The following is a 26650-nucleotide window of genomic DNA, read 5'->3' on the forward strand; positions in this document are numbered from 1 at the left end:
AACTACTTTGCTAAACAACCTTAGAGCATGTTTTATTGTATGTATGCATGTGTATGTATGTATATATATATATGTATGTATATATATATATATATATGTATGTATATATACAGTGAGGCCTCGGTTTACGAATTTAATTCGTTCTCCGGGTCGTTTCGTATTGCGAAAAATTCGTAAACCGAAACACGGTTTCCCATAGGAATGCATTGAAAATCAATTAATGCGTTCCGGAGGTCCGAAAAAATTCAAATAAAGTGTCCAAAAAATGCTCCAAAAGGCTCCAAAAGGCTTAACAACTTGCTGCAAATGGCTCCAATGTCTCCAAAAGGCTCCACAACTTGCTGCAAATGGCTCCAAAAGGCTTAACAACTTGCTGCAAATGGCTCCAAAAGGCTCAACAACTTGCTGCAAAATGGCTCCAAAACCTCTCCAACACCTCCACACTGGTACCCAAACTTCATTAATTCAATCATACTTGAGTATGCAGGGGGCACAGGGGCCCCTGGTTTCGTATTGCGAAAAATATTCGTAAACCGAGGGGCGCAAACCGGCATTTTGTTTCGTATTGCGAAAAAAATTCGTAAACCGAGTCAAATTTTCTTCAAATTTCGATTTCGTAAACCGAAATTTCGTATACCGAGTCGTGCGTAAACCGGGGCCTCACTGTATGTATATATATATATATATATATATATATATATATATGGAGTGCAGAATTATTAGGCAAATGAGTATTTTGACCACATCATCCTCCTTTATGCATGTTGTCTTACTCGAAAGCCTACTACCATATTAGGTGATGTGCATCTCTGTAATGAGAAGGGGTGTGGTCTAATGACATCAACACCCTATATCAGGTGTGCATAATTATTAGGCAACTTCCTTTCCTTTGGCAAAATGGGTCAAAAGAAGGACTTGACAGGCTCAGAAAAGTCAAAAATAGTGAGATATCTTGCAGAGGGATGCAGCACTCTTAAAATTGCAAAGCTTCTGAAGCGTGATCATCTAACAATCAAGCGTTTCATTCAAAATAGTCAACAGGGTTGCAAGAAGCGTGTGGAAAAACCAAGGCGCAAAATAACTGCCCATGAACTGAGAAAAGTCAAGCGTGCAGCTGCCAAGATGCCACTTGCCACCAGTTTGGCCATATTTCAGAGCTGCAACATCACTGGAGTGCCCAAAAGCACAAGGTGTGCAATACTCAGAGACATGGCCAAGGTAAGAAAGGCTGAAAGACGACCACCACTGAACAAGACACACAAGCTGAAACGTCAAGACTGGGCCAAGAAATATCTCAAGACTGATTTTTCTAAGGTTTTATGGACTGATGAAATGAGAGTGAGTCTTGATGGGCCCGTGGCTGGATTGGTAAAGGGCAGAGAGCTCCAGTCCAACTCAGACGCCAGCAAGGTAGAGGTGGAGTACTGGTTTGGGCTGGTATCATCAAAGATGAGCTTGTGGGGCCTTTTCGGGTTGAGGATGGAGTCAAGCTCAACTCCCAGTCCTACTGCCAGTTTCTGGAAGACACCTTCTTCAAGCAGTGGTACAGGAAGAAGTCTGCATCCTTCAAGAAAAACATGATTTTCATGCAGGACAATGCTCCATCACACGCGTCCAAGTACTCCACAGCGTTGCTGGCAAGAAAGGGTATAAAAGAAGAAAATCTAATGACATGGCCTCCTTGTTCACCTGATCTGAACCCCTTTGAGAACCTGTGGTCCATCATCAAATGTGAGATTTACAAGGAGGGAAAACAGTGTCTGGGAGGCTGTGGTTGCTGTTGCACGCAATGTTGATGGTGAACAGATCAAAACACTGACAGAATCCATGGATGGCAGGCTTTTGAGTGTCCTTGCAAAGAAAGGTGGCTATATTGGTCACTGATTTGTTTTTGTTTTGTTTTTGAATGTCAGAAATGTATATTTGTGAATGTTGAGATGTTATATTGGTTTCACTGGTAAAAATAAATAATTGAAATGGGTATATATTTGTTTTTTGTTAAGTTGCCTAATAATTATGCACAGTAATAGTCACCTGCACACACAGATATCCCCCTAAAATAGCTAAAACTAAAAACAAACTAAAAACTACTTCCAAAAATATTCAGCTTTGATATTAATGAGTTTTTTGGGTTCATTGAGAACATGGTTGTTGTTCAATAATAAAATTAATCCTCAAAAATACAACTTGCCTAATAATTCTGCACTCCCTGTATATTTGTTTTTTGTTAAGTTGCCTAATAATTATGCACAGTAATAGTCACCTGCACACACAGATATCCCCCTAAAATAGCTATAACTAAAAAAAAACTAAAAACTACTTCCAAAACTATTCAGCTTTGATATTGAGTTTTTTGGGTTCATTGAGAACATGGTTGTTGTTCAATAATAAAATTAATCCTCAAAAATACAACTTGCCTAATAATTCTGCACTCCCTGTATATATATAATGTGTGTGTTTTTTTTTCTCTTGTTAAGTGTATCCAGTCCACGGATCATCCATTACTTGTGGGATATTCTCCTTCCCAACAGGAAGTTGCAAGAGGATCACCCACAGCAGAGCTGCTATATAGCTCCTCCCCTAACTGTCATATCCAGTCATTCTCTTGCAAGCCTCAACCAAGATGGAGGTCGTAAGAGGAGTGTGGTGTTTTATACTTAGTTTATTCTTCAATCAAAAGTTTGTTATTTTTAAATGGTGCCGGAGTGTACTGTTTATCTCAGGCAGTATTTAGAAGAAGAATCTGCCTGCGTTTTCTATGATCTTAGCAGAAGTAACTAAGATCCATGGTTGTTCTAACATATTCTGAGGAGTGAGGTAACTTCAGAGAGGGAATGGCGTGCAGGTTTTCCTGCAATAAGGTATGTGCAGTTAATATTTTTCTAGGGATGGAATTTGCTAGAAAATGCTGCTGATACCGAACTAATGTAAGTAAAGCCTTAAATGCAGTTATAGCGACTGGTATCAGGCTTATTAATAGAGATACATACTCTTATAAAAATGTAATATAAAACTTTTGCTGGCATGTTTAATTGTTTTTATATGTATTTGGTGATAAAACTTATTGGGGCCTAGTTTTTTTCCACATGGCTGGCTTGAATTTTGCCTAGTAACAGTTTCCTTAGGCTTTCCACTGTTGTAATATGAGTGGGAGGGGCCTTTTTTAGTGCTTTTCTGTGCTGATAAAAATACTGACAGAGGCATTCAGCTTCCCTCTGCATGATCCAGGACATCTCTGGAGGGCTCAAGAGGCTTCAAAGTCGTTTTTGAGGGAGGTAAAAAGCCACAGTAGAGCTGTGGCAGTTGTTGTGACTGTTTGAAAAAAAACCCCCAAAAAAACAAAACGTTTTTGTCTTTTATTATTCAGTTTTGGGTATTAAGGGGTTAATCATCCATTTGCAAGTAGGTGCAATGCTCTGCTAACTTTTTACATACACTGTAAAAATTTTGTTAGTGTAACTGCCTTTTTTCACTGTTATTTCAAATTTTGAGAAAATTTGTGTTTCTTAAAGGTGCAGTAACGTTTTTTAAATTGCTTGTAAACTTGTTTAAAGTGTTTTCCAAGCTTGCTAGTCTCATTGCTAGTCTGTTTAAACATGTCTGACACAGAGGAAACTACTTGTTCATTATGTTTGAAAGCCATGGTGGAGCCCCATAGGAGAATGTGTACTAAATGTATTGATTTCACCTTAAACAGTAAAGATCAGTCTTTAACTATAAAAGAATTATCACCAGAAGATTCTGATGAGGGGGAAGTTATGCCGACTAACTCTCCCCACGTGTCAGACCCTTCGCCTCCCGCTCAGGGGATGCACGCTAATATGGCGCCATTTACATCAGGGACGCCCATAGCGATTACCTTGCAGGACATGGCTGCAATCATGAATAATACCCTGTCAGAGGTATTATCCAGGTTGCCTGAATTAAGAGGCAAGCGCAATTGCTCTGGGGTTAGGAGAAATACAGAGCGCGCAGATGCTGTAAGGGCCATGTCTGATACTGCGTCACAATATGCAGATCATGAGGACGGAGAGCTTCAGTCTGTGGGTGACATCTCTGATTCGGGGAAACCTGACTCAGAGATTTCTAATTTTAAATTTAAGCTTGAGAACCTCCGTGTGTTGCTTGGGGAGGTATTAGCTGCTCTGAATGACTGTAACACAGTTGCAGTACCAGACAAATTGTGTAGGCTGGATAAATACTATGCGGTACCGGTGTGTACTGATGTTTTTCCTATACCTAAAAGGCTTACAGAAATTATTAGCAAGGAGTGGGATAGACCGGGGGTGTCTTTTTTCCCCACCTCCTATATTTAGAAAAATGTTTCCAATAGACGCCACTACACGGGACTTATGGCAGACGGTCCCTAAGGTGGAGGGAGCAGTTTCTACTTTAGCAAAGCGTACTACTATCCCGGTTGAGGACAGTTGTGCTTTTTCAGATCCAATGGATAAAAAATTGGAGGGTTACCTTAAGAAAATGTTTAATCAACAAGGTTTTATTTTACAGCCCCTTGCATGCATTGCGCCTGTCACGGCCGCGGCGGCATTCTGGTTTGAGGCCCTGGAAGAGGCCATCCATACAGCTCCATTGACTGAAATTATTGACAAGCTTAGAACACTTAAGCTAGCTAACTCATTTGTTTCTGATGCCATTGTTCATTTGACTAAACTAACGGCTAAGAATTCTGGATTCGCCATCCAAGCGCATAGGGCGCTATGGCTTAAATCCTGGTCAGCTGACGTGACTTCGAAGTCTAAATTACTCAACATTCCTTTCAAGGGGCAGACCTTATTCGGGCCTGGTTTGAAGGAAATTATTGCTGACATTACTGGAGGTAAGGGTCACATCCTTCCTCAGGACAGGGCCAAAGCAAAGGCCAAACAGTCTAATTTTCGTGCCTTTGGAAATTTCAAGGCAGGTGCAGCATCAACTTCCTCCGCTTCAAAACAAGAGGGAACTTTTGCTCAATCTAAGCAGGCCTGGAAACCTAACCAGTCCTGGAACAAAGGAAAGCAGGCCAGAAAGCCTGCTGCTGCCTCTAAGACAGCATGAAGGAACGGCCCCCTATCTGGCGACAGATCTAGTAGGGGGCAGACTTTCTCTCTTCGCCCAGGCGTGGGCAAGAGATGTTCAGGATCCCTGGGCGTTGGAGATCATATCTCAGGGATATCTTCTGGACTTCAAAGCTTCCCCTCCACAAGGGAGATTTCATCTTTCAAGGCTATCTGCAAATCAGATAAAGAAAGAGGCATTCCTACGCTGTGTGCAAGACCTCCTAGTTATGGGAGTGATCCATCCAGTTCCGCGGACGGAACAAGGACAGGGTTTTTATTCAAATCTGTTTGTGGTTCCCAAAAAAGAGGGAACCTTCAGACCAATTTTGAATCTAAAGATCTTAAACAAATTCCTCAGAGTTCCATCTTTCAAAATGGAAACTATTCGGACCATCCTACCCATGATCCAAGAAGGTCAGTACATGACCACAGTGGACTTAAAGGATGCCTACCTTCACATACCGATTCACAAAGATCATCATCGGTTTCTAAGGTTTGCCTTTCTAGACAGGCATTACCAATTTCTACAGCCCCGAGAATCTTTACAAAGGTTCTGGGCTCACTTCTGGCGGTTCTAAGACAGCGAGGCATAGCGGTGGCTCCGTATCTAGACGACATCCTGATACAGGCGTCTAGCTTTCAAGTTGCCAAGTCTCATACAGAGATAGTTCTGGCATTTCTGAGGTCGCACGGGTGGAAAGTGAACGAGGAAAAGAGTTCTCTATCCCCACTCACAAGAGTCTCCTTCTTAGGGACTCTTATAGATTCTGTGGAAATGAAAATTTACCTGACGGAGTCCAGGTTATCAAAACTTCTAAATGCTTGCCGTGTTCTTCACTCCATTCCGCGCCCTTCGGTAGCTCAGTGTATGGAGGTAATCGGCTTAATGGTAGCGGCAATGGACATAGTGCCATTTGCGCGCCTTCATCTCAGACCGCTGCAATTATGCATGCTGAGTCAGTGGAATGGGGATTACACAGATTTGTCCCCTCTGCTAAATCTGGATCAAGAGACCAGAGATTCTCTTCTCTTTTGGTTGTCTCGGGTACACCTGTCCAAGGGTATGACCTTTCGCAGGCCAGATTGGACAATTGTAACAACAGATGCCAGCCTTCTAGGTTGGGGTGCAGTCTGGAATTCCCTGAAGGCACAGGGATCGTGGACTCAGGAGGAGAAACTCCTTCCAATAAATATTCTGGAGTTAAGAGCGATATTCAATGCTCTTCTGGCTTGGCCTCAGCAACACTGAGGTTCATCAGATTTCAGTCGGACAACATCTCGACTGTGGCTTACATCAACCATCAAGGGGGAACCAGGAGTTCCCTAGCGATGTTAGAAGTCTCAAAAATAATTCGCTGGGCAGAGTACCACTCTTGCCACCTGTCAGCAATCCATATCCCAGGCCGGGGGAGTGGGAACTCCATCCGGAGGTGTTTGCTCAGTTGATTCATCGTTGGGGCAAACCAGAGTTGGATCTCATGGCGTCTCGCCAGAATGCCAAGCTTCCTTGTTACGGATCCAGGTCCAGGGACCCAGAAGCAACGCTGATAGATGCGCTAGCAGCGCCTTGGTTCTTCAACCTGGCTTATGTGTTTCCACCGTTTCCTCTGCTCCCTCGACTGATTGCCAAAATCAAACAGGAGAGAGCATTGGTGATTCTGATAGCACCTGCGTGGCCACGCAGGACTTGGTATGCAGCCCTAGTGGACATGTCATCCTTTCCACCATGGACTCTGCCTCTAAGACAGGACCTTCTGATACAAGGTCCTTTCAATCATCCAAATCTTATTTCTCTGAGACTGACTGCATGGAGATTGAACGCTTGATTCTACCACAAATCTACCACAACATATGGAGTAAATATCTTTATTGGTGTGAATCCAAGACTTACTCATGGAGTAAAGTTAGGATTCCTAGAATATTGTCTTTTCTCCAAGAGGGCTTGGACAAAGGATTATCAGCTAGTTCCTTAAAGGGACAGATTTCTGCTCTGTCTATTCTTTTGCACAAGCGTCTGGCAGAGGTTCCAGACGTCCAGGCATTTTGCCAGGCTTTGGTTAGATTTAAGCCTGTGTTTAAACCTGTTGCTCCCCCGTGGAGTTTAAACTTGGTTCTTAAGGTTCTTCAAGGAGTTCCGTTTGAACTCCTTCATTCCATTGATATTAAACTTTTATCTTGGAAAGTTCTGTTTTTGATGGCTATTTCCTCGGCTCGGAGAGTCTCTGAGCTATCTGCCTTACAATGTGATTCTCCCTATCTGATTTTTCATGCAGATAAGGTAGTTCTGCGTACTAAACCTGGGTTTTTACCTAAGGTGGTTTCTAACAAGAATATCAATCAAGAGATTGTTGTTCCATCGTTGTGCCCTAATCCTTCTTCAAAGAAGGAACGTCTTTTACATAATCTGGACGTAGTCCGTGCCTTGAAGTTTTACTTACAAGCTACTAAGGATTTTCGTCAAACATCTTTCCTGTTTGTCGTTTACTCTGGACAGATTAGAGGTCACAAAGCTTCGGCAACCTCTTTCCTTTTGGCTTTGGAGCGTAATAAGCCTAGCCTATGAGACTGCTGGACAGCAGCCCCCTGGAAGGATTACAGCTCATTCTACTAGAGCTGTGGCTTCCACCTGGGCCTTCAAAAATGAGGCCTCTGTTGAACAGATTTGCAAGGCTGCGACTTGGTCTTTGCTTCACACTTTTTAAAAATTTTACAAATTTGATACTTTTGCTTCTTCGGAGGCTGTGTTTGGGAGAGAGGTTCTTCAGGCAGTGGTTCCTTCCGCTTAATCCTGCCTTGTCCCTCCCATCATCCTTGTACTTTAGCTTTGGTATTGGTATCCCGCAAGTAATGGATGATCCGTGGACTGGATACACTTAACAAGAGAAAACATAATTTATGCTTACCTGATAAATTTATTTCTCTTGTAGTGTATCCAGTCCACGGCCCGCCCTGTCCTTTTAAGGCAGGTCTAAATTTTAATTAAACTACAGTCACCACTGCACCCTATGGTTTCTCCTTTCTCTGTTTGTTTTCGGTCGAATGACTGGATATGACAGGGGAGGAGCTATATAGCAGCTCTGCTGTGGGTGATCCTCTTGCAACTTCCTGTTGGGAAGGAGAATATCCCACAAGTAATGGATGATCCGTGGACTGGATACACTACAAGAGAAATAAATTTATCAGGTAAGCATAAATTATGTTTTTTTGTGTACTGCTTCAGACTTTATTTTTCTTACATTTTACCTCTTCTACATCTGTAAACCCTAGACAAGGGTTAGCGCTGCGGAATCTGTTGGCACTCTACAAATAACCGATAAATATTGTTCTTGCGCAATAGTTAAAATCGCTACTTTAACCACTTTGTATTTTCTCCTACAGAAAATGCAGAATCCATTGATCTGAAGCAGTTTTTTGAACAGAACTTCTCGCACATCTATTATGTCTTCTTTGAAAACTTTGTGATAATTGAAACATCTTTAAAGCAGAAAGGTAATAATATAACTTTGGTTTGCATGGCTATTCCACATTGCTTTAACTCTGTTCTACAGTAATTTGCTACTTTGTAATTGCTGTACATGATTTATGGTACTTTATTAGCGTATGTAATTTTTAAGACTAGCGGTCCTGCATCTTCAAGTGTGTAACCCCATACAAAAGATCACTGGCAGTTTTCGTTATGGACCCGCAGTGCTTTGTGGGTCCTGAACAGTACTTCTACTATGTGTTTAGCCACAGAGGGTGAGAGGAGGGTTAAACACAGAGGTGTAGGGTCGCTAGTCTAAAGAATTAGAGCATGTGATTTTTTTTTTTACTATAATGACCCTTTTAAGGCATATATTCAAAAACGTTATTTGTTGTCCATCATTTTGCAAAACTTAGATATCTGTTTAAATATACAGTTTTTCCTTAAATGCCATTAATATGTAGATGCCCCACCCAGTTTTAATATAATAAATATATCTATACAAACTCAAACTGAAGCATATTGCATAAGCATTCTGGTTTAAATGTCTCATTGCATTTTTTAAAAAAAAAATAATTTTAATTTTAGGTTACCAAATGCATTTTGATATCTGATTTAATAAAGTCCTAAAACAACATAAAATTACGTTTTCTTTGTCTTCAGGTCACAAATCTCAAAGAGAGGAATTGGATGCAATTCTTTTTATATTTGAGGTAAGGTGTTTATTTAAAAAATATTATTTTGCTTTGTAAAAATAACTTTAAACACCCCACCACAACATTTTTAGAAAATAACTTAAAGGGACATAAAACCCCAACATTTTCTTTCATAAATTAGATGGTGCATACAATTTTAAACAACTTTCCAATTTACGTCTATTGTTAAATTTTCTTCGTTTTCTTGTTATTCTTTGTTGAAAAGCATGTGTGTGCAGGTGTCTGCAGCACTATATGGCAACAGTTTTGCAACAATGTTATACATTGGTAAGATCATTAGATGGCACTACAGCACTATTTCCTGTCAGGTAGTGCCTCAGGCATGCGCACACTACCTTTCTAGGTATCTCTTTAACAAAGAATAACACGAGAATTAATAAATTTGATAATAGAAGTAAATTAAAAACTTTAAAAAAAATGTATTCTCTATCTGAATAATGAAAGAAAAAATTGGGGGTTTCATGTCCCTTTAAGTTTGCAGAAAAGTTATAATACCACTATCAACACCTGTATTTAGGATGCTATACCTGTATTATTCAATTAAAATAATTGATTCAGAATCAGAAGTTAACATATATTATTTTTGTCTCTGCACCATCTTGAAATATATGCAGTAAATGAGTTGATATATAATATTTAACCATAACATTATTAAATACAATTTACAATTGCACAGAGAGCTGAATTTCCAGTGTAGTAGCTTAACCTATTTTGTATGCAAGTTACTACCCTTGTCCCAACTCACTCCGTGTAGCAAAAAAAACACATAACAATATATAAGGTATCCTCCCTTTTCGATGATTTGTAATTGATTTGCATTTTTTTAAAGTATGTATACTATACATCACAAACTGTAACACCTCTGTAAAATTTACATGGTCTAAGGACAACCATTTCTTTCTTAAGACACGGTGAGTCCACGGATCATCGTCAATTACAGTTGGGAATTTCACTCCTGGCCAGCAGGAGGAGGCAAAGAGCACCACAGCACAGCTGTTGAGTATCACTTCTCTTCCCACAAACCCCAGTCATTCTCTTTGCCTGCGGTGCAAGGAGGAGGTGAAGTTTTCGGTGTCTTATAAGAAGTCTCTTTCAATCAAGATTTTATTATTTTAAAGCAGAGTAGGTTTGCTCTGATCTTTCCTGGGGTCTAGCCATAGTCCACATCAGTCTCTTCAGTAGAGCAGTGGTGGCTTTTAAGCAATTGGGAACTTGTGAGGTACAATCCTTACTACGCTTTCTCAAACAGTTTCTCCAACATAGGTGTGTCCGGTCCACGGCGTCATCCTTACTTGTGGGATATTCTCTTCCCCAACAGGAAATGGCAAAGAGCCCAGCAAAGCTGGTCACATGATCCCTCCTAGGCTCCGCCTACCCCAGTCATTCTCTTTGCCGTTGTACAGGCAACATCTCCACGGAGATGGCTTAGAGTTTTTTAGTGTTTAACTGTAGTTTTTATTATTCAATCAAGAGTTTGTTATTTTGAAATAGTGCTGGTATGTACTATTTACTCAGAAACAGAAAAGAGATGAAGATTTCTGTTTGTATGAGGAAAATGATTTTAGCAACCGTCACTAAAATCCATGGCTGTTCCACACAGGACTGTTGAGAGCAATTAACTTCAGTTGGGGGAACAGTGAGCAGTCTCTTGCTGCTTGAGGTATGACACATTCTAACAAGACGATGTAATGCTGGAAGCTGTCATTTTCCCTATGGGATCCGGTAAGCCATGTTTATTACGATCGTAAATAAGGGCTTCACAAGGGCTTATTAAGACTGTAGACCTTTTCTGGGCTAAATCGATTCATTATTAACACATATTTAGCCTTGAGGAATCATTTTATTTGGGTATTTTGATATAATAATATCGGCAGGCACTGTTTTAGACACCTTATTCTTTAGGGGCTTTCCCAAAGCATAGGCAGAGCCTCATTTTCGCGCCGGTGTTGCGCACTTGTTTTTGAGAGGCATGGCATGCAGTCGCATGTGAGAGGAGCTCTGATACTAGAAAAGACTTTCTGAAGGCGTCATTTGGTATCGTATTCCCCTTTGGGCTTGGTTGGGTCTCAGCAAAGCAGATACCAGGGACTGTAAAGGGGTTAAAGTTCAAAACGGCTCCGGTTCCGTTATTTTAAGGGTTAAAGCTTCCAAATTTGGTGTGCAATACTTTTAAGGCTTTAAGACACTGTGGTGAAAATTTGGTGAATTTTGAACAATTCCTTCATGTTTTTTCGCAATTGCAGTAATAAAGTGTGTTCAGTTTAAAATTTAAAGTGACAGTAACGGTTTTATTTTAAAACGTTTTTTGTACTTTGTTATCAAGTTTATGCCTGTTTAACATGTCTGAACTACCAGATAGACTGTGTTCTGAATGTGGGGAAGCCAGAATTCCTATTCATTTAAATAAATGTGATTTATGTGACAATGACAATGATGCCCAAGATGATTCCTCAAGTGAGGGGAGTAAGCATGGTACTGCATCATTCCCTCCTTCGTCTACACGAGTCTTGCCCACTCAGGAGGCCCCTAGTACATCTAGCGCGCCAATGCTCCTTACTATGCAACAATTAACGGCTGTAATGGATAATTCTGTCAAAAACATTTTAGCCAAAATGAACACTTATCAGCGTAAGCGCGACTGCTCTGTTTTAGATACTGAAGAGCATGACGACGCTGATAATAATGTTTCTGAAGGGCCCCTAACCCAGTCTGATGGGGCCAGGGAGGTTTTGTCTGAGGGAGAAATTACTGATTCAGGGAACATTTCTCAACAAGCTGAACCTGATGTGATTACATTTAAATTTAAGTTGGAACATCTCCGCATTCTGCTTAAGGAGGTATTATCCACTCTGGATGATTGTGACAAGTTGGTCATCCCAGAGAAACTATGTAAAATGGACAAGTTCCTAGAGGTGCCGGGGCTCCCAGAAGCTTTTCCTATACCCAAGCGGGTGGCGGACATTGTTAATAAAGAATGGGAAAGGCCCGGTATTCCTTTCGTCCCTCCCCCCATATTTAAAAGATTGTTTCCTATGGTCGACCCCAGAAAGGACTTATGGCAGACAGTCCCCAAGGTCGAGGGAGCGGTTTCCACTTTAAACAAACGCACCACTATACCCATAGAGGATAGTTGTGCTTTCAAAGATCCTATGGATAAAAAATTAGAAGGTTTGCTTAAAAAGATGTTTGTTCAGCAGGGTTACCTTCTACAACCAATTTCATGCGTTGTCCCTGTCGCTACAGCCGCATGTTTCTGGTTCGATGAGCTGATAAAGGCGGTCGATAGTGATTCTCCTCCTTATGAGGAGATTATGGACAGAATCAATGCTCTCAAATTGGCTAATTCTTTTACCCTAGACGCCACTTTGCAATTGGCTAGGTTAGCGGCTAAGAATTCTGGGTTTGCTATTGTGGCGCGCAGAGCGCTTTGGTTGAAATCTTGGTCGGCTGATGCGTCTTCCAAGAACAAGCTACTTAACATTCCTTTCAAGGGGAAAACGCTGTTTGGCCCTGACTTGAAAGAGATTATCTCTGATATCACTGGGGGTAAGGGCCACGCCCTTCCTCAGGATCGGCCTTTCAAGGCAAAAAATAAACCTAATTTTCGTCCCTTTCGTAGAAACGGACCAGCCCAAGGTGCTACGTCCTCTAAGCAAGAGGGTAATACTTCTCAAGCCAAGCCAGCTTGGAGACCAATGCAAGGCTGGAACAAGGGAAAGCAGGCCAAGAAACCTGCCACTGCTACCAAGACAGCATGAAATGTTGGCCCCCGATCCGGGACCGGATCTGGTGGGGGGCAGACTCTCTCTCTTCGCTCAGGCTTGGGAAAGAGATGTTCTGGATCCTTGGGCGCTAGAAATAGTCTCCCAAGGTTATCTTCTGGAATTCAAGGGGCTTCCCCCAAGGGGGAGGTTCCACAGGTCTCAGTTGTCTTCAGACCACATAAAAAGACAGGCATTCTTACATTGTGTAGAAGACCTGTTAAAAATGGGAGTGATTCATCCTGTTCCATTAAGAGAACAAGGGATGGGGTTCTACTCCAATCTGTTCATAGTTCCCAAAAAAGAGGGAACGTTCAGACCAATCTTAGATCTCAAGATTTTAAACAAGTTTCTCAAGGTTCCATCGTTCAAGATGGAAACCATTCGAACTATTCTTCCTTCCATCCAGGAAGGTCAATTCATGACCACGGTGGATTTAAAGGATGCGTATCTACATATTCCTATCCACAAGGAACATCATCGGTTCCTAAGGTTCGCATTCCTGGACAAGCATTACCAGTTTGTGGCGCTTCCTTTCGGATTAGCCACTGCTCCAAGGATTTTCACAAAGGTACTAGGGTCCCTTCTAGCTGTGCTAAGTCCAAGGGGCATTGCTGTAGTACCTTACTTGGACGACATTCTGATTCAAGCGTCGTCCCTTCCTCAAGCAAAGGCTCACACGGACATAGTCCTGGCCTTTCTCAGATCTCACGGATGGAAAGTGAACGTGGAAAAGAGTTCTCTATCTCCGTCAACAAGGGTTCCCTTCTTGGGAACAATAATAGACTCCTTAGAAATGAGGATATTTCTGACAGAGGCCAGAAAAACAAAGCTTCTAGACTCTTGTCGGATACTTCATTCCGTTCCTCTTCCTTCCATAGCTCAGTGCATGGAAGTGATCGGGTTGATGGTAGCGGCAATGGACATAGTTCCTTTTGCGCGCATTCATCTAAGACCATTACAACTGTGCATGCTCAGTCAGTGGAATGGGGATTATACAGACTTGTCTCCGAAGATACAAGTAAATCAGAGGACCAGAGACTCACTCCGTTGGTGGCTGTCCCTGGACAACCTGTCACAAGGGATGACATTCCGCAGACCAGAGTGGGTCATTGTCACGACCGACGCCAGTCTGATGGGCTGGGGCGCGGTCTGGGGATCCCTGAAAGCTCAGGGTCTTTGGTCTCGGGAAGAATCTCTTCTACCGATAAATATTCTGGAACTGAGAGCGATATTCAATGCTCTCAAGGCTTGGCCTCAGCTAGCGAGGGCCAAGTTCATACGGTTTCAATCAGACAACATGACAACTGTTGCGTACATCAACCATCAGGGGGGAACAAGGAGTTCCCTAGCGATGGAAGAAGTGACCAAAATCATTCTATGGGCGGAGTCTCACTCCTGCCACCTGTCCGCTATCCACATCCCAGGAGTGGAAAATTGGGAAGCGGATTTTCTGAGTCGTCAGACATTGCATCCGGGGGAGTGGGAACTCCATCCGGAAATCTTTGCCCAAGTCACTCAGCTGTGGGGCATTCCAGACATGGATCTGATGGCCTCTCGTCAGAACTTCAAAGTTCCTTGCTACGGGTCCAGATCCAGGGATCCCAAGGCGGCTCTAGTGGATGCACTAGTAGCACCTTGGACCTTCAAACTAGCTTATGTGTTCCCGCCGTTTCCTCTCATCCCCAGGCTGGTAGCCAGGATCAATCAGGAGAGGGCGTCGGTGATCTTGATAGCTCCTGCGTGGCCACGCAGGACTTGGTATGCAGATCTGGTGAATATGTCATCGGCTCCACCTTGGAAGCTACCTTTGAGACGAGACCTTCTTGTTCAGGGTCCGTTCGAACATCCGAACCTGGTTTCACTCCAGCTGACTGCTTGGAGATTGAACGCTTGATCTTATCGAAGCGAGGGTTCTCAGATTCTGTTATCGATACTCTTGTTCAGGCCAGAAAGCCTGTAACTAGAAAGATTTACCACAAAATTTGGAAAAAATATATCTGTTGGTGTGAATCTAAAGGATTCCCTTGGGACAAGGTTAAGATTCCTAAGATTCTATCCTTCCTTCAAGAAGGATTGGAAAAAGGATTATCTGCAAGTTCCCTGAAGGGACAGATTTCTGCCTTGTCTGTGTTACTTCACAAAAAGCTGGCAGCTGTGCCAGATGTTCAAGCCTTTGTTCAGGCTCTGGTTAGAATTAAGCCTGTTTACAAACCTTTGACTCCTCCTTGGAGTCTCAATTTAGTTCTTTCAGTTCTTCAGGGGGTTCCGTTTGAACCCTTACATTCCGTTGATATTAAGTTATTATCTTGGAAAGTTTTGTTTTTAGTTGCAATTTCTTCTGCTAGAAGAGTTTCAGAATTATCTGCTCTGCAGTGTTCTCCTCCTTATCTGGTGTTCCATGCAGATAAGGTGGTTTTACGTACTAAACCTGGGTTTCTTCCTAAAGTTGTTTCTAACAAAAACATTAACCAGGAGATTATCGTACCTTCTCTGTGTCAGAAACCAGTTTCAAAGAAGGAACGTTTGTTGCACAATTTGGATGTTGTTCGCGCTCTAAAATTCTATTTAGATGCTACAAAGGATTTTAGACAAACATCTTCCTTGTTTGTTGTTTATTCCGGTAAAAGGAGAGGTCAAAAAGCAACTTCTACCTCTCTCTCTTTTTGGATTAAAAGCATCATCAGATTGGCTTACGAGACTGCCGGACGGCAGCCTCCCGAAAGAATCACAGCTCATTCCACTAGGGCTGTGGCTTCCACATGGGCCTTCAAGAACGAGGCTTCTGTTGATCAGATATGTAGGGCAGCGACTTGGTCTTCACTGCACACTTTTACCAAATTTTACAAGTTTGATACTTTTGCTTCTTCTGAGGCTATTTTTGGGAGAAAGGTTTTGCAAACCGTGGTGCCTTCCATTTAGGTGACCTGATTTGCTCCCTCCCTTCATCCGTGTCCTAAAGCTTTGGTATTGGTTCCCACAAGTAAGGATGACGCCGTGGACCGGACACACCTATGTTGGAGAAAACAGAATTTATGTTTACCTGATAAATTACTTTCTCCAACGGTGTGTCCGGTCCACGGCCCGCCCTGGTTTTTTTAATCAGGTCTGATAATTTATTTTCTTTAACTACAGTCACCACGGTACCATATGGTTTCTCCTATGCAAATATTCCTCCTTAACGTCGGTCGAATGACTGGGGTAGGCGGAGCCTAGGAGGGATCATGTGACCAGCTTTGCTGGGCTCTTTGCCATTTCCTGTTGGGGAAGAGAATATCCCACAAGTAAGGATGACGCCGTGGACCGGACACACCGTTGGAGAAAGTAATTTATCAGGTAAACATAAATTCTGTTTTTGCTGCCCTAATCAGCCTGAGTAAGCTTACTCGGTTCTTTCTTTTTCCACAGGGCCATGTGAGGGATGGTACCCTCTCAAACCAGGTTAGCTGTCCTTCTGCCGGACAGATTGACATTCAGGTAAGTGCCAAGAATATTTTTTCTATTATGAGGGAAAATCTGGCACTTTAGCAGCTTAAATGCTGTATGGGACGGTTGTATTATTCACCATATTGAGGGTTCATTACACGGGCAGATAAGCAGGGACTGTGGACGATGGGGGGAGTTTTAATTACTTTATTGGTGGCTCATTCTGTGTCCTTAGCTCCGGTTTAGATCCGGTCAAGGACTATGTGAGAAATGTGCCGTTATATACTGTTTTAACGGCCATACGTTATTCTAAATAATTCACTTCGGTTTTAATGGCCGCCGGGACCACCCCTGATTACAGGAGAGGCGGTTCCCTTCAGAGGCGGCAGACCGTTTTAGGCGCGCTTTCCGGACTCACTTTTTGTGAATTCTGGAGTTGTGACGCTAGTTATATCAGCGGCTCTGTTGTAGAGAAAGTCACTCAGTCGATACGCAGTTCCGGAGTAAAAGCCGAACGGTTTCAATTAAGTATTGACCGCAGTCAGCAGGACAGGTAGGCACCTCACCAAATTGGCTGTGGTGTAGAGGGTTGCCTGGGGATTGTAGCAGGATCGTTGCTCCGTTTTTTTTAGTTTTTAACAAAAATTATTTAAAGGAGCAGTATCGTTTTTCTAGCATTCATTTTTAAAAGTGAAGCAAAATTTTTTTTTATTTTTTTTTTACTTTTATTGACCTCCTTGTGGGTGAAGATGGATCAAGAAGCTTTGCAAAATGTTACATGTAGTCTATGTTTTGACGCCCAGGTGGAACCCCCAGTACCTTTTTGTTCTTCATGTATTGAAAGAAGTTTGTTACAGGGATAGACTTTTTGATCCTGAGCCATCATTAGCTAAGGCGAATGCTGTTAAGGTGTCTCCTGTATCAGATATGCCGCAAATTTCTCCTCAATCATTTCAATCATTTCCCCAATCATTTTCGTCTACACATGCAGTGCCCTGCGTTTCCTCTCACACTCAGGTAGGAGTTTCTTTGGAAGACATTGCTGCCCAGGTATCCACTGCGGTATCTGAGGCGCTGTCTGCTTTTCCCTTACTTCAGGGAAAGTGCAAGAGGAAATTTAAAGAGTCAGTGAGTAAGGTTTCTGATCCGGTTGTGGCTAGCCGAGGTGCTTCTTCTCAGAATCTGAGGAGGAAGACACTTCAATAGCATCTGAGGGTGAAATCTCAGACTCAGACAGTATAATTCCTTCTTCTGATGCTGAAGTTGTATCCTTCAGATTTTAGCTGGAACACCTCCGTCTGTTGCTTAAGGAGGTTTTGGCTACCTTTTGGCTGTGTGTATTGCCACTGTCACCAGTGCGGCAGCCAACTGGTTTGATAACGTTGTCTGATTCTATTCAGACAGATACTCCTTTTGAGGAGTTCAAGGACAGGATTAAGACTCTTAAGTTAGCCAGTTTCTTTATCATGGATGCTTTCCTGCAAGTCATTAAGTTGGGAGCAAAAATGTCTGCTTTTGCTGTACTAGCTCGCAGAGCCTTATGGTTGAAATTCTGGTCTGCAGATGTTTCATCTAAGTCCAAGCTCTTGGCGATCCCCTACAAGGGTAAGACCTTTTCTGGGTTTGGTTTGACTGAAATAATTTCAGATATTACAGGAGGAAAGGGATCTTTTTTCCCTCAGGATAAGAGGAATAAGCAGAAAGGACGTCAGAGTAATTTTCTTTCCTTTCGAAACTTCAGAGGTAAACCTTCCCCTCCCTTTTCCAAGCAAGATCAATCCAAGCCTTCTTGGATGCCCAATCAGTCTTGGAACAAGGGAAAGCAATCTAAGAAACCAGCTGCTGATTCCATGTTAGCATAAAGGGTCGGTCCCCGATCCTGGGAGCTGATCCAGTAGGGGGCAGACTTTTTCAATTCATTCAAGCCTGGATACGGGATGTCCCGGATCCTTGGGCGGTGGAAATCGTATCCCAGGGGTACAAGCTAGAATTCAAGACTTTTCCTCCCAGAGGCAGGTTCCTCCTCTCAAGATTATCTGTAGACCAGATAAAAAGAGAGGCGTTCTTAAATTGTGTCCAGGATCTTTCCACCCTGGGAGTAATAGTTCCGGTTCCAACGCAGGAACAGGCTCTGGGATTCTACTCCAATCTGCGCCCTATCTGGACGACATTCTGGTTCAGGCACCGTCTTTTCAACAAGCAAACTCTCATACGGAGATCTTGTTGTCTTTTCTTCGCTCCCACGGATGGAAGGTGAATCTGGTTAAAAGTTCTCTGATTCCAGCTACAAGGGTAGTGTTTTTAAGGACCATAATAGATTCCCTATCGATGAAGATATTTCTGACAGAGGTCAGAAAATCCTAGATTTTCGAGTCTTGCCGTGCCCTTCAGTCCTCTCTTCGGCCGTCAGTGGCTCAATGTATGGAGGTAATTGGTCTGATGGTAGCTTCCATGGACATCATTCCGTTTGCTCAGTTCCATCTCAGAGCTCTGCAGTTATGCATGCTAAGACAATGGAATGGGAGGCTATGCGAATCATCTGTCTCCTCAAATAGATCTAGAACAGGCGACAAGAGACTCTCTTCCATGGTGATTGTCTCAGGAACACCTCTCCCAGGGAACTTGCTTCCGCAATCCGTGATTGTGACCACGGACTCAGGGTCTATGGACTCAGGAGGATCTCCCCATAAAAATCCTAGAGCTGAGAGCGATCTTCAATGCTCTACTGGCCTTGGCCTCAGTTCACTTTAGCCTGGTTTATCAGGTTTAACATAACATCGGTGGCGTACATCAACCACCAGGGAGGAACTCTGAGTTCCTTGGCCATGACAGAGGTGGCTCAAATTATTCAGTAGGCAGAGACCCACAACTGCTGTCTATCTGCGATCCACATTCCGGGAGTGGACCATTGGGAAGCGGATTTTATGAGCAGACTTTTCATCCAGGGGGAGTGGGAACCCTCAAATGGGGGCAGCCGGAGGTGGATCTCATGGCTTCTTGGCAGAATGCCAAGCTCGGTTCGAGGTCTAGGGATCCACAGGCTGTCCTGATAGATGCTCTGACGGTCCATTGGATTTTCAGTCTAGCATACCTGTTTCCCCCTGTTCGCTCTCCTTCCACGAGTCAAGCAGGAGAGGGCTTGGTGATTCTCATAGCACCGGAATGGCCTCGCAGTATCTGGTATGCAGACCTAGTGGAAATGTCATCAGGACCTTCTACTTCATCCAAATCTTGTTTCTCTGACGATGACTGCGTGGCTTTTCTGAGTCGGTCATTGAGACCTATCCAGGCTCGCAAGCCTGTGACAAGAAGGATTTACCATAAGATATGGCGTAAATATCTGTATTGGTGTGAATCCAGAGGCTACTCTTGGAGTAGATTCAGGATTCCTAGGATTGTGTCCTTTCTCCAGGAGGGTCTGGAGAAGGGTTTCTCAGCATTTACTCTGAAAGGTCAGATTTCTGCGTTGTCTATTTTGTTGCATAAGTGTCTGGCGGATGTGCCAGACGTGCAATCTTTTTGTCAGGCCTTGATCAGAATCAGGCCTGTTTTTAAACCTGTTACTCCTCCATGGAGTCTTAACCTTGTTCTTAAAGATTTACAGGGTTTTCATTATCTTGGAAGGTTTCTTCTTGCCATTTCCTCTGCTCGGAGAGTTTCGGAACTCTCGGCGTTGCAGTGTGATTCCCCTTATCTTATTTTTTCATTCTGATAAGGTGGTTCTGCGTACTAAGTTAGGTTTCCTTCCTAAAGTGGTTTCTGACAGGAATATTCTCATAAGGAGCGTTTTCTGCACAACCTAGATGTTGTTGAGCGTGCACTGAAATTCTACTTGCAGGCGACTAAGGCCTTTCGCCAGTCTTCTGCTTTGTTTCTCTGTTTCTCTGGGAAACGCAAGGGTCAGAAAGCTATGGCTACTTCTCTTTTGCTTTGGCTGAAGAGTATAATTCGTTTGGCCTATGAGACTGCTGGACAGCAGCCTCCTGAGAGAATCACAGCTCATTCCACGAGGGCTGTTTCTTCTTCCTGGGCCTTCAAAAATTAAGCTTCTGTGGAACAGATTTGCAAGGCTGCATCTTGGTCCTGTCTGCATACTTTTTCTAAATTTGATACTTTTACTTCGGCTGAGGCTTCTTTTGGAAGAAAAGGTTCTTCAAGTGATTGTGCCTTCCGTTTAGGTTACCTTTCTTGTTCCTCCCTTATCATCTGTGTACTCTAGCTTGGGTATTGATTCTCAACAGTAATTGATGATGATCTGTGGACTCACCGTGTCTTAAGAAAGAAAACAAAATTTATGTTTATCTGATAAATTTCTTTCTTTCTTGACACAGTGAGTCCACAGCCCTCCCTATTTTTGCAGACAGTTCTTTGTTATCTAATCTTCAGGCACCTCTGCACCTTGTGTTATTTCCTTTCTCTCCTTTTCCTTCGGTCGAATGACTGGGGTTTGTGAGAAGGGAAGTGATAATTAACAGCTTTGCTGTGGTGCTCTTTGCCTCCTCCTGCTGGCCAGGAGTGATATTCCCAACAATAATTGATGATGATCCGTGGACTCACTGTGTCAAGAAATAAATAAATTTATCAGGTAAACATAAATTTTGTTTTTAAAATAACCTCTTTAATTTGAAGCGAAGATCCCTTATAAGGAAGGACCAGGCATTGCTATTATATCCTTAAAGTCTTCTGGTGTAACGTGTCAGTTTCTACCCCTGTACATCACTACAAGGGGCGAGGTGTTGGTCAAAGACTAAACTTTACATAAACACAGCGTTGCTTATAAGCTGAAACGCTGGATAAGCACTGACATATACAGGAATCCCTATCTCTTGGTAAACTGAGCCATTGTATACTTCTACCCAGTGACTTAAAGGTAGATTTTTATTGCGTGTTTTAACTGTTTTGATTACTTTAAGGATTAAATCTGATAATAAGTATCATCACTTACAAGGGGACATTGCGCACATTTAAGGGGTTAAACTAACACATACTGGTGTACCTTGTTGGGCTATGTGAGTACATAGCTTTATTTTCTTCCTTAGATTTCAAATCCTCAATCAGGGGTTGTTTGCGCTTTTATTTTTTTAGGTTTATGAGGAAGATGCATAAGATGTTTTTGTCTCTAAAACAAATCAAGCAAATAATCTGCCTAAGGCACTTTTCTCTTGTTAAGTGTATCCAGTCCACGGATCATCCATTACTTATGGGATATTAACTCCTCCCCAACAGGAAGTGCAAGAGGATTCACCCAGCAGAGCTGCTATATAGCTCCTCCCCTAACTGCCATTACCAGTCATTCTCTTGCACCCAACGAATAGATAGGATGTGTGAGAGGACTGTGGTGATTATACTTAGTTTCATACCTTCAATCAAAAGTTTGTTATTTTATAATAGCACCGGAGTGTGTTATTCCTTCTCTGGTAGAATTTGAAGAAGAATCTACCTGAGTTTTTCTATGATTTTAGCCGGAGTAGTTAAGATCATATTGCTGTTTCTCGGCCATCTGAGGAGAGGTAAACTTCAGATCAGGGGACAGCGGGCAGATTAATCTGCAAAGAGGTATGTAGCAGCTTATTATTTTCTGACAATGGAATTGATGAGAAAATTCTGCCATACCGATATAATGTAAACTCAGCCTTAAATGCAGTAGCAGCAACTGGTATCAGGCTGTCATGTATGTATATTTTACACTTCAGTATTCTGGGGAATGGCACTTCACTGGAATTATACTGTATGCATAAAACTTTAGCCTAATTTGCAGGGACTAGCAACAGGCTTTTTAATAACACTCAATTTATTAATGTTAAACGTTTTTTGCTGGCATGTAAAATCGTTTAATTTTCTGAGGTACTGGGTGAAAAAATGTTTTGGGCACTATTTTTTTCCACTTGGCAGTCGTTTTATTTAATTTATGACAGTTTACTGATCTCTCTCACTGTTATGTGTGAGGGGGAGGGGCCTTTTTTGGCGCTTTTGCTACGCATCAAAAAATTCAGTCAGAAGTTTATTGTCTTCCCTGCATGATCCGGTTCATCTCTACAGAACTCAGGGGTCTTCAAAACTTGTTTTGAGGGAGGTAATCACTCACAGCAGAGCTGTGAGATTGTAGTTGACTGTGATAAAAAAAACGTTTATTTCTGTATTTTTTTTTTCTGCTATCAGGGTTAGTTATCCTTTGCTAATGGGAGCAATCCTTTGCTAAAATTGTGTTTTTTACAAAGATTTGATGCTATAACTTTTCAGTTTATTAATTTTCAACTGTCATAACTTTTTCTGTGCTTATAGGCACAGTACGTTTTCATATTATAGTAAATTACTTGAAAAGTATTTCCAAGTTGCTAGTTTATTTGCTAGTGTGTTAAACATGTCTGATTCAGAGGAAGATATCTGTGCTATATGTGCTAAAGCCAAAGTGGAGCCCAATAGAAATGTATGTACTAACTGTATTGATGCTACTTTAAATAAAAGTCAATCTGTACAAATTGAACATATTTCACCAAACAACGAGGGGAGAGTTATGCCGACTAACTCGCCTCACGTGTCAGTACCTGCATCTCCCGCTCGGGAGGTGCGTGATATTGTAGCGCCGAGTACATCTGGGCGGCCATTACAAATCACATTACAGGATATGGCTACTGTTATGACTGAAGTTTTGGCTAAATTACCAGAACTAAGAGGTAAGCGTGATCACTCTGGGGTGAGAACAGAGTGCGCTGATAATATTAGGGCCATGTCAGACACTGCGTCACAATTTGCAGAACATGAGGACGGAGAGCTTCATTCTGCGGGTGACGGTTCTGATCCAAACAAACTGGATTCAGATATTTCAAATTTTAAATTTAAGCTGGAAAACCTCCGTGTATTACTAGGGGAGGTGTTAGCGGCTCTGAATGATTGTAACACAGTTGCAATACCAGAGAAAATGTGTAGGTTGGATAAATATTTTGCGGTACCCGGCGAGTACTGACGTTTTTCCTATACCTAAGAGACTTACTGAAATTGTTACTAAGGAGTGGGATAGACCCGGTGTGCCGTTCTCACCCCCTCCGATATTTAGAAAGATGTTTCCAATAGACGCCACCACACGGGACTTATGGCAAACGGTCCCTAAGGTGGAGGGAGCAGTTTCTACTTTAGCTAAGCGTACCACTATCCCGGTGGAGGATAGCTGTGCCTTTTCAGATCCAATGGATAAAAAGTTAGAGGGTTACCTTAAGAAAATGTTTGTTCAACAAGGTTTTATATTGCAACCTCTTGCATGCATTGCGCCTGTCACGGCTGCAGCAGCATTTTGGTTTGAGTCTCTGGAAGAGACACTTGAATCAGCTCCATTAGATGAGATTACACACAAGCTTAAAGCCCTTAAGTTAGCTAACTCATTTATTTCAGATGCCGTAGTACATTTAACTAAACTTACGGCTAAGAATTCCGGATTCGCCATTCAGGCACGCAGAGCACTGTGGCTAAAATCCTGGTCAGCTGACGTTACATCTAAATTGCTTAATATACCTTTCAAAGGGCAGACCTTATTCGGGCCCGGGTTGAAAGAAATTATCGCTGACATTACAGGAGGTAAAGGCCATGCCCTGCCTCAAGACAGAGCCAAACCTAAGGCTAGAAAGTCTAATTTTCGTTCCTTTCGTAATTTCAAAGCAGGAGCAGCATCAACTTCCTCTGCACCAAAACAGGAAGGAGCTGTTGCTCGCTACAGACAAGGCTGGAGACCTAACCAGTCCTGGAACAAGGGCAAGCAGGCCAGGAAACCTGCTGCTGCCCCTAAGACAGCATGAATCGAGGGCCCCCGATCCGGGAACGGATCTAGTGGGGGGCAGACTTTCTCTCTTCGCCCAGGCTTGGGCAAGAGATGTCCAGGATCCCTGGGCGTTAGAGATCATATCTCAGGGATACCTTCTAGACTTCAAATTCTCTCCCCCAAGAGGGAGATTTCATCTGTCAAGGTTGTCAACAAACCAAATAAAGAAAGAGGCGTTTCTACGCTGCGTACAAGATCTTTTATTAATGGGAGTGATCCATCCGGTTCCGCGGTCGGAACAAGGACAAGGGTTTTACTCAAATCTGTTTGTGGTTCCCAAAAAAGAGGGAACTTTCAGGCCAATCTTGGATTTAAAGATCCTAAACAAATTCCTAAGAGTTCCATCGTTCAAAATGGAAACTATTCGGACAATTTTACCCATGATCCAAAAGGGTCAGTACATGACCACAGTGGATTTAAAGGATGCTTACCTTCACATACCGATTCACAAAGATCATTACCGGTATCTAAGGTTTGCCTTTCTAGACAGGCATTACCAGTTTGTAGCTCTTCCATTCGGATTGGCTACGGCTCCGAGAATCTTCACAAAGGTTCTGGGTGCTCTTCTGGCGGTACTAAGACCGCGAGGAATTGCGGTAGCTCCGTACCTAGACGACATTCTGATACAAGCTTCAAGCTTTCAAACTGCCAAGTCTCATACAGAGTTAGTACTGGCATTTCTAAGGTCGCATGGATGGAAGGTGAACGAAAAGAAGAGTTCTCTCTTTCCACTCACAAGAGTTCCCTTCTTGGGGACTCTTATAGATTCTGTAGAAATGAAGATTTACCTGACAGAAGACAGGTTAACAAAGCTTCAAAATGCATGCCGTGTCCTTCATTCCATTCAACACCCGTCAGTAGCTCAATGCATGGAGGTGATCGGCTTAATGGTAGCAGCAATGGACATAGTACTCTTTGCACGCCTACATCTCAGACCGCTGCAATTGTGCATGCTAAGTCAGTGGAATGGGGATTACTCAGACTTGTCCCCTACTCTGAATCTGGATCAAGAGACCAGAAATTCTCTTCTATGGTGGCTTTCTCGGCCACATCTTTCCAGGGGGATGCCATTCAGCAGGCCGGACTGGACAATTGTAACAACAGACGCCAGCCTACTAGGTTGGGGCGCTGTCTGGAATTCTCTGAAGGCTCAGGGACAATGGAATCAGGAGGAGAGTCTCCTACCAATAAACATTCTGGAATTGAGAGCAGTTCTCAATGCCCTTCTGGCTTGGCCCCAGTTAACAACTCGGGGGTTCATCAGGTTTCAGTCGGACAACATCACGACTGTAGCTTACATCAACCATCAGGGAGGGACAAGAAGCTCCCTAGCAATGATGGAAGTATCAAAGATAATTCGCTGGGCAGAGTCTCACTCTTGCCACCTGTCAGCAATCCACATCCCGGGAGTGGAGAACTGGGAGGCGGATTTCTTAAGTCGTCAGACTTTTCATCCGGGGGAGTGGGAACTTCATCCGGAGGTCTTTGCCCAAATACTTCGACGTTGGGGCAAACCAGAGATAGATCTCATGGCGTCTCGACAGAACGCCAAGCTTCCTCGTTACGGGTCCAGATCCAGGGATCCGGGAGCGGTTCTGATAGATGCTTTGACAGCACCTTGGACCTTCGGGATGGCTTATGTGTTTCCACCCTTCCCGATGCTTCCTCGATTGATTGCCAGAATCAAACAGGAGAGAGCATCAGTGATTCTAATAGCGCCTGCATGGCCACGCAGGACTTGGTATGCAGATCTAGTGGACATGTCATCCTGTCCACCTTGGTCGCTACCTCTGAAACAGGACCTTCTGATCCAGGGTCCCTTCAAACATCAAAATCTAATTTCTCTGAAGCTGACTGCTTGGAAATTGAACGCTTGATTTTATCAAAACGTGGTTTTTCTGAGTCAGTTATTGATACCTTAATACAGGCTAGGAAGCCTGTTACCAGAAAGATTTACCATAAGATATGGCGCAAATACTTATATTGGTGCGAATCCAAGAGTTACTCATGGAGTAAGGTTAGGATTCCGAGGATATTGTCTTTTCTACAAGAAGGTTTAGAAAAGGGTTTATCCGCTAGTTCCTTAAAGGGACAGATTTCAGCTCTGTCCATTCTTTTACACAAACGTCTGTCAGAAGTTCCGGACGTTCAAGCTTTTTGTCAGGCTTTAGCTAGGATCAAGCCTGTGTTTAAAACTGTTGCTCCACCATGGAGTTTGAACTTAGTTCTTAATGTTTTACAGGGGGTTCCGTTTGAACCCCTTCATTCCATTGATATCAAGTTGTTATCTTGGAAAGTTCTGTTTTTAATGGCGATTTCCTCGGCTCGAAGAGTCTCTGAGTTATCTGCCTTACATTGTGATTCTCCTTATCTGATTTTTCATTCAGACAAGGTAGTTCTGCGTACTAAACCTGGGT

The 26650-nt window shown here is 42.8% G+C and overlaps 1 protein-coding gene across 9 annotated transcripts in view; it reads left to right on the forward strand.

Moving 5' to 3' along the window:
• RALGAPA1 (Ral GTPase activating protein catalytic subunit alpha 1) overlaps positions 1–26650 on the forward strand; it is a 1007748-nt gene that overhangs the window by 104196 nt on the left and 876902 nt on the right. For all 9 annotated transcript variants that reach the window (XM_053697738.1, XM_053697739.1, XM_053697743.1 and 6 more), the window contains exons 2-3: positions 8436–8546; positions 9184–9233. In XM_053697738.1, the coding sequence (XP_053553713.1) occupies positions 8436–8546; positions 9184–9233 (161 nt within the window). The remainder of the gene's footprint in view (positions 1–8435; positions 8547–9183; positions 9234–26650) is intronic.

Source organism: Bombina bombina, chromosome 1 (assembly GCF_027579735.1).
Source record: "Bombina bombina isolate aBomBom1 chromosome 1, aBomBom1.pri, whole genome shotgun sequence".
Taxonomy (NCBI): domain Eukaryota; kingdom Metazoa; phylum Chordata; class Amphibia; order Anura; family Bombinatoridae; genus Bombina; species Bombina bombina.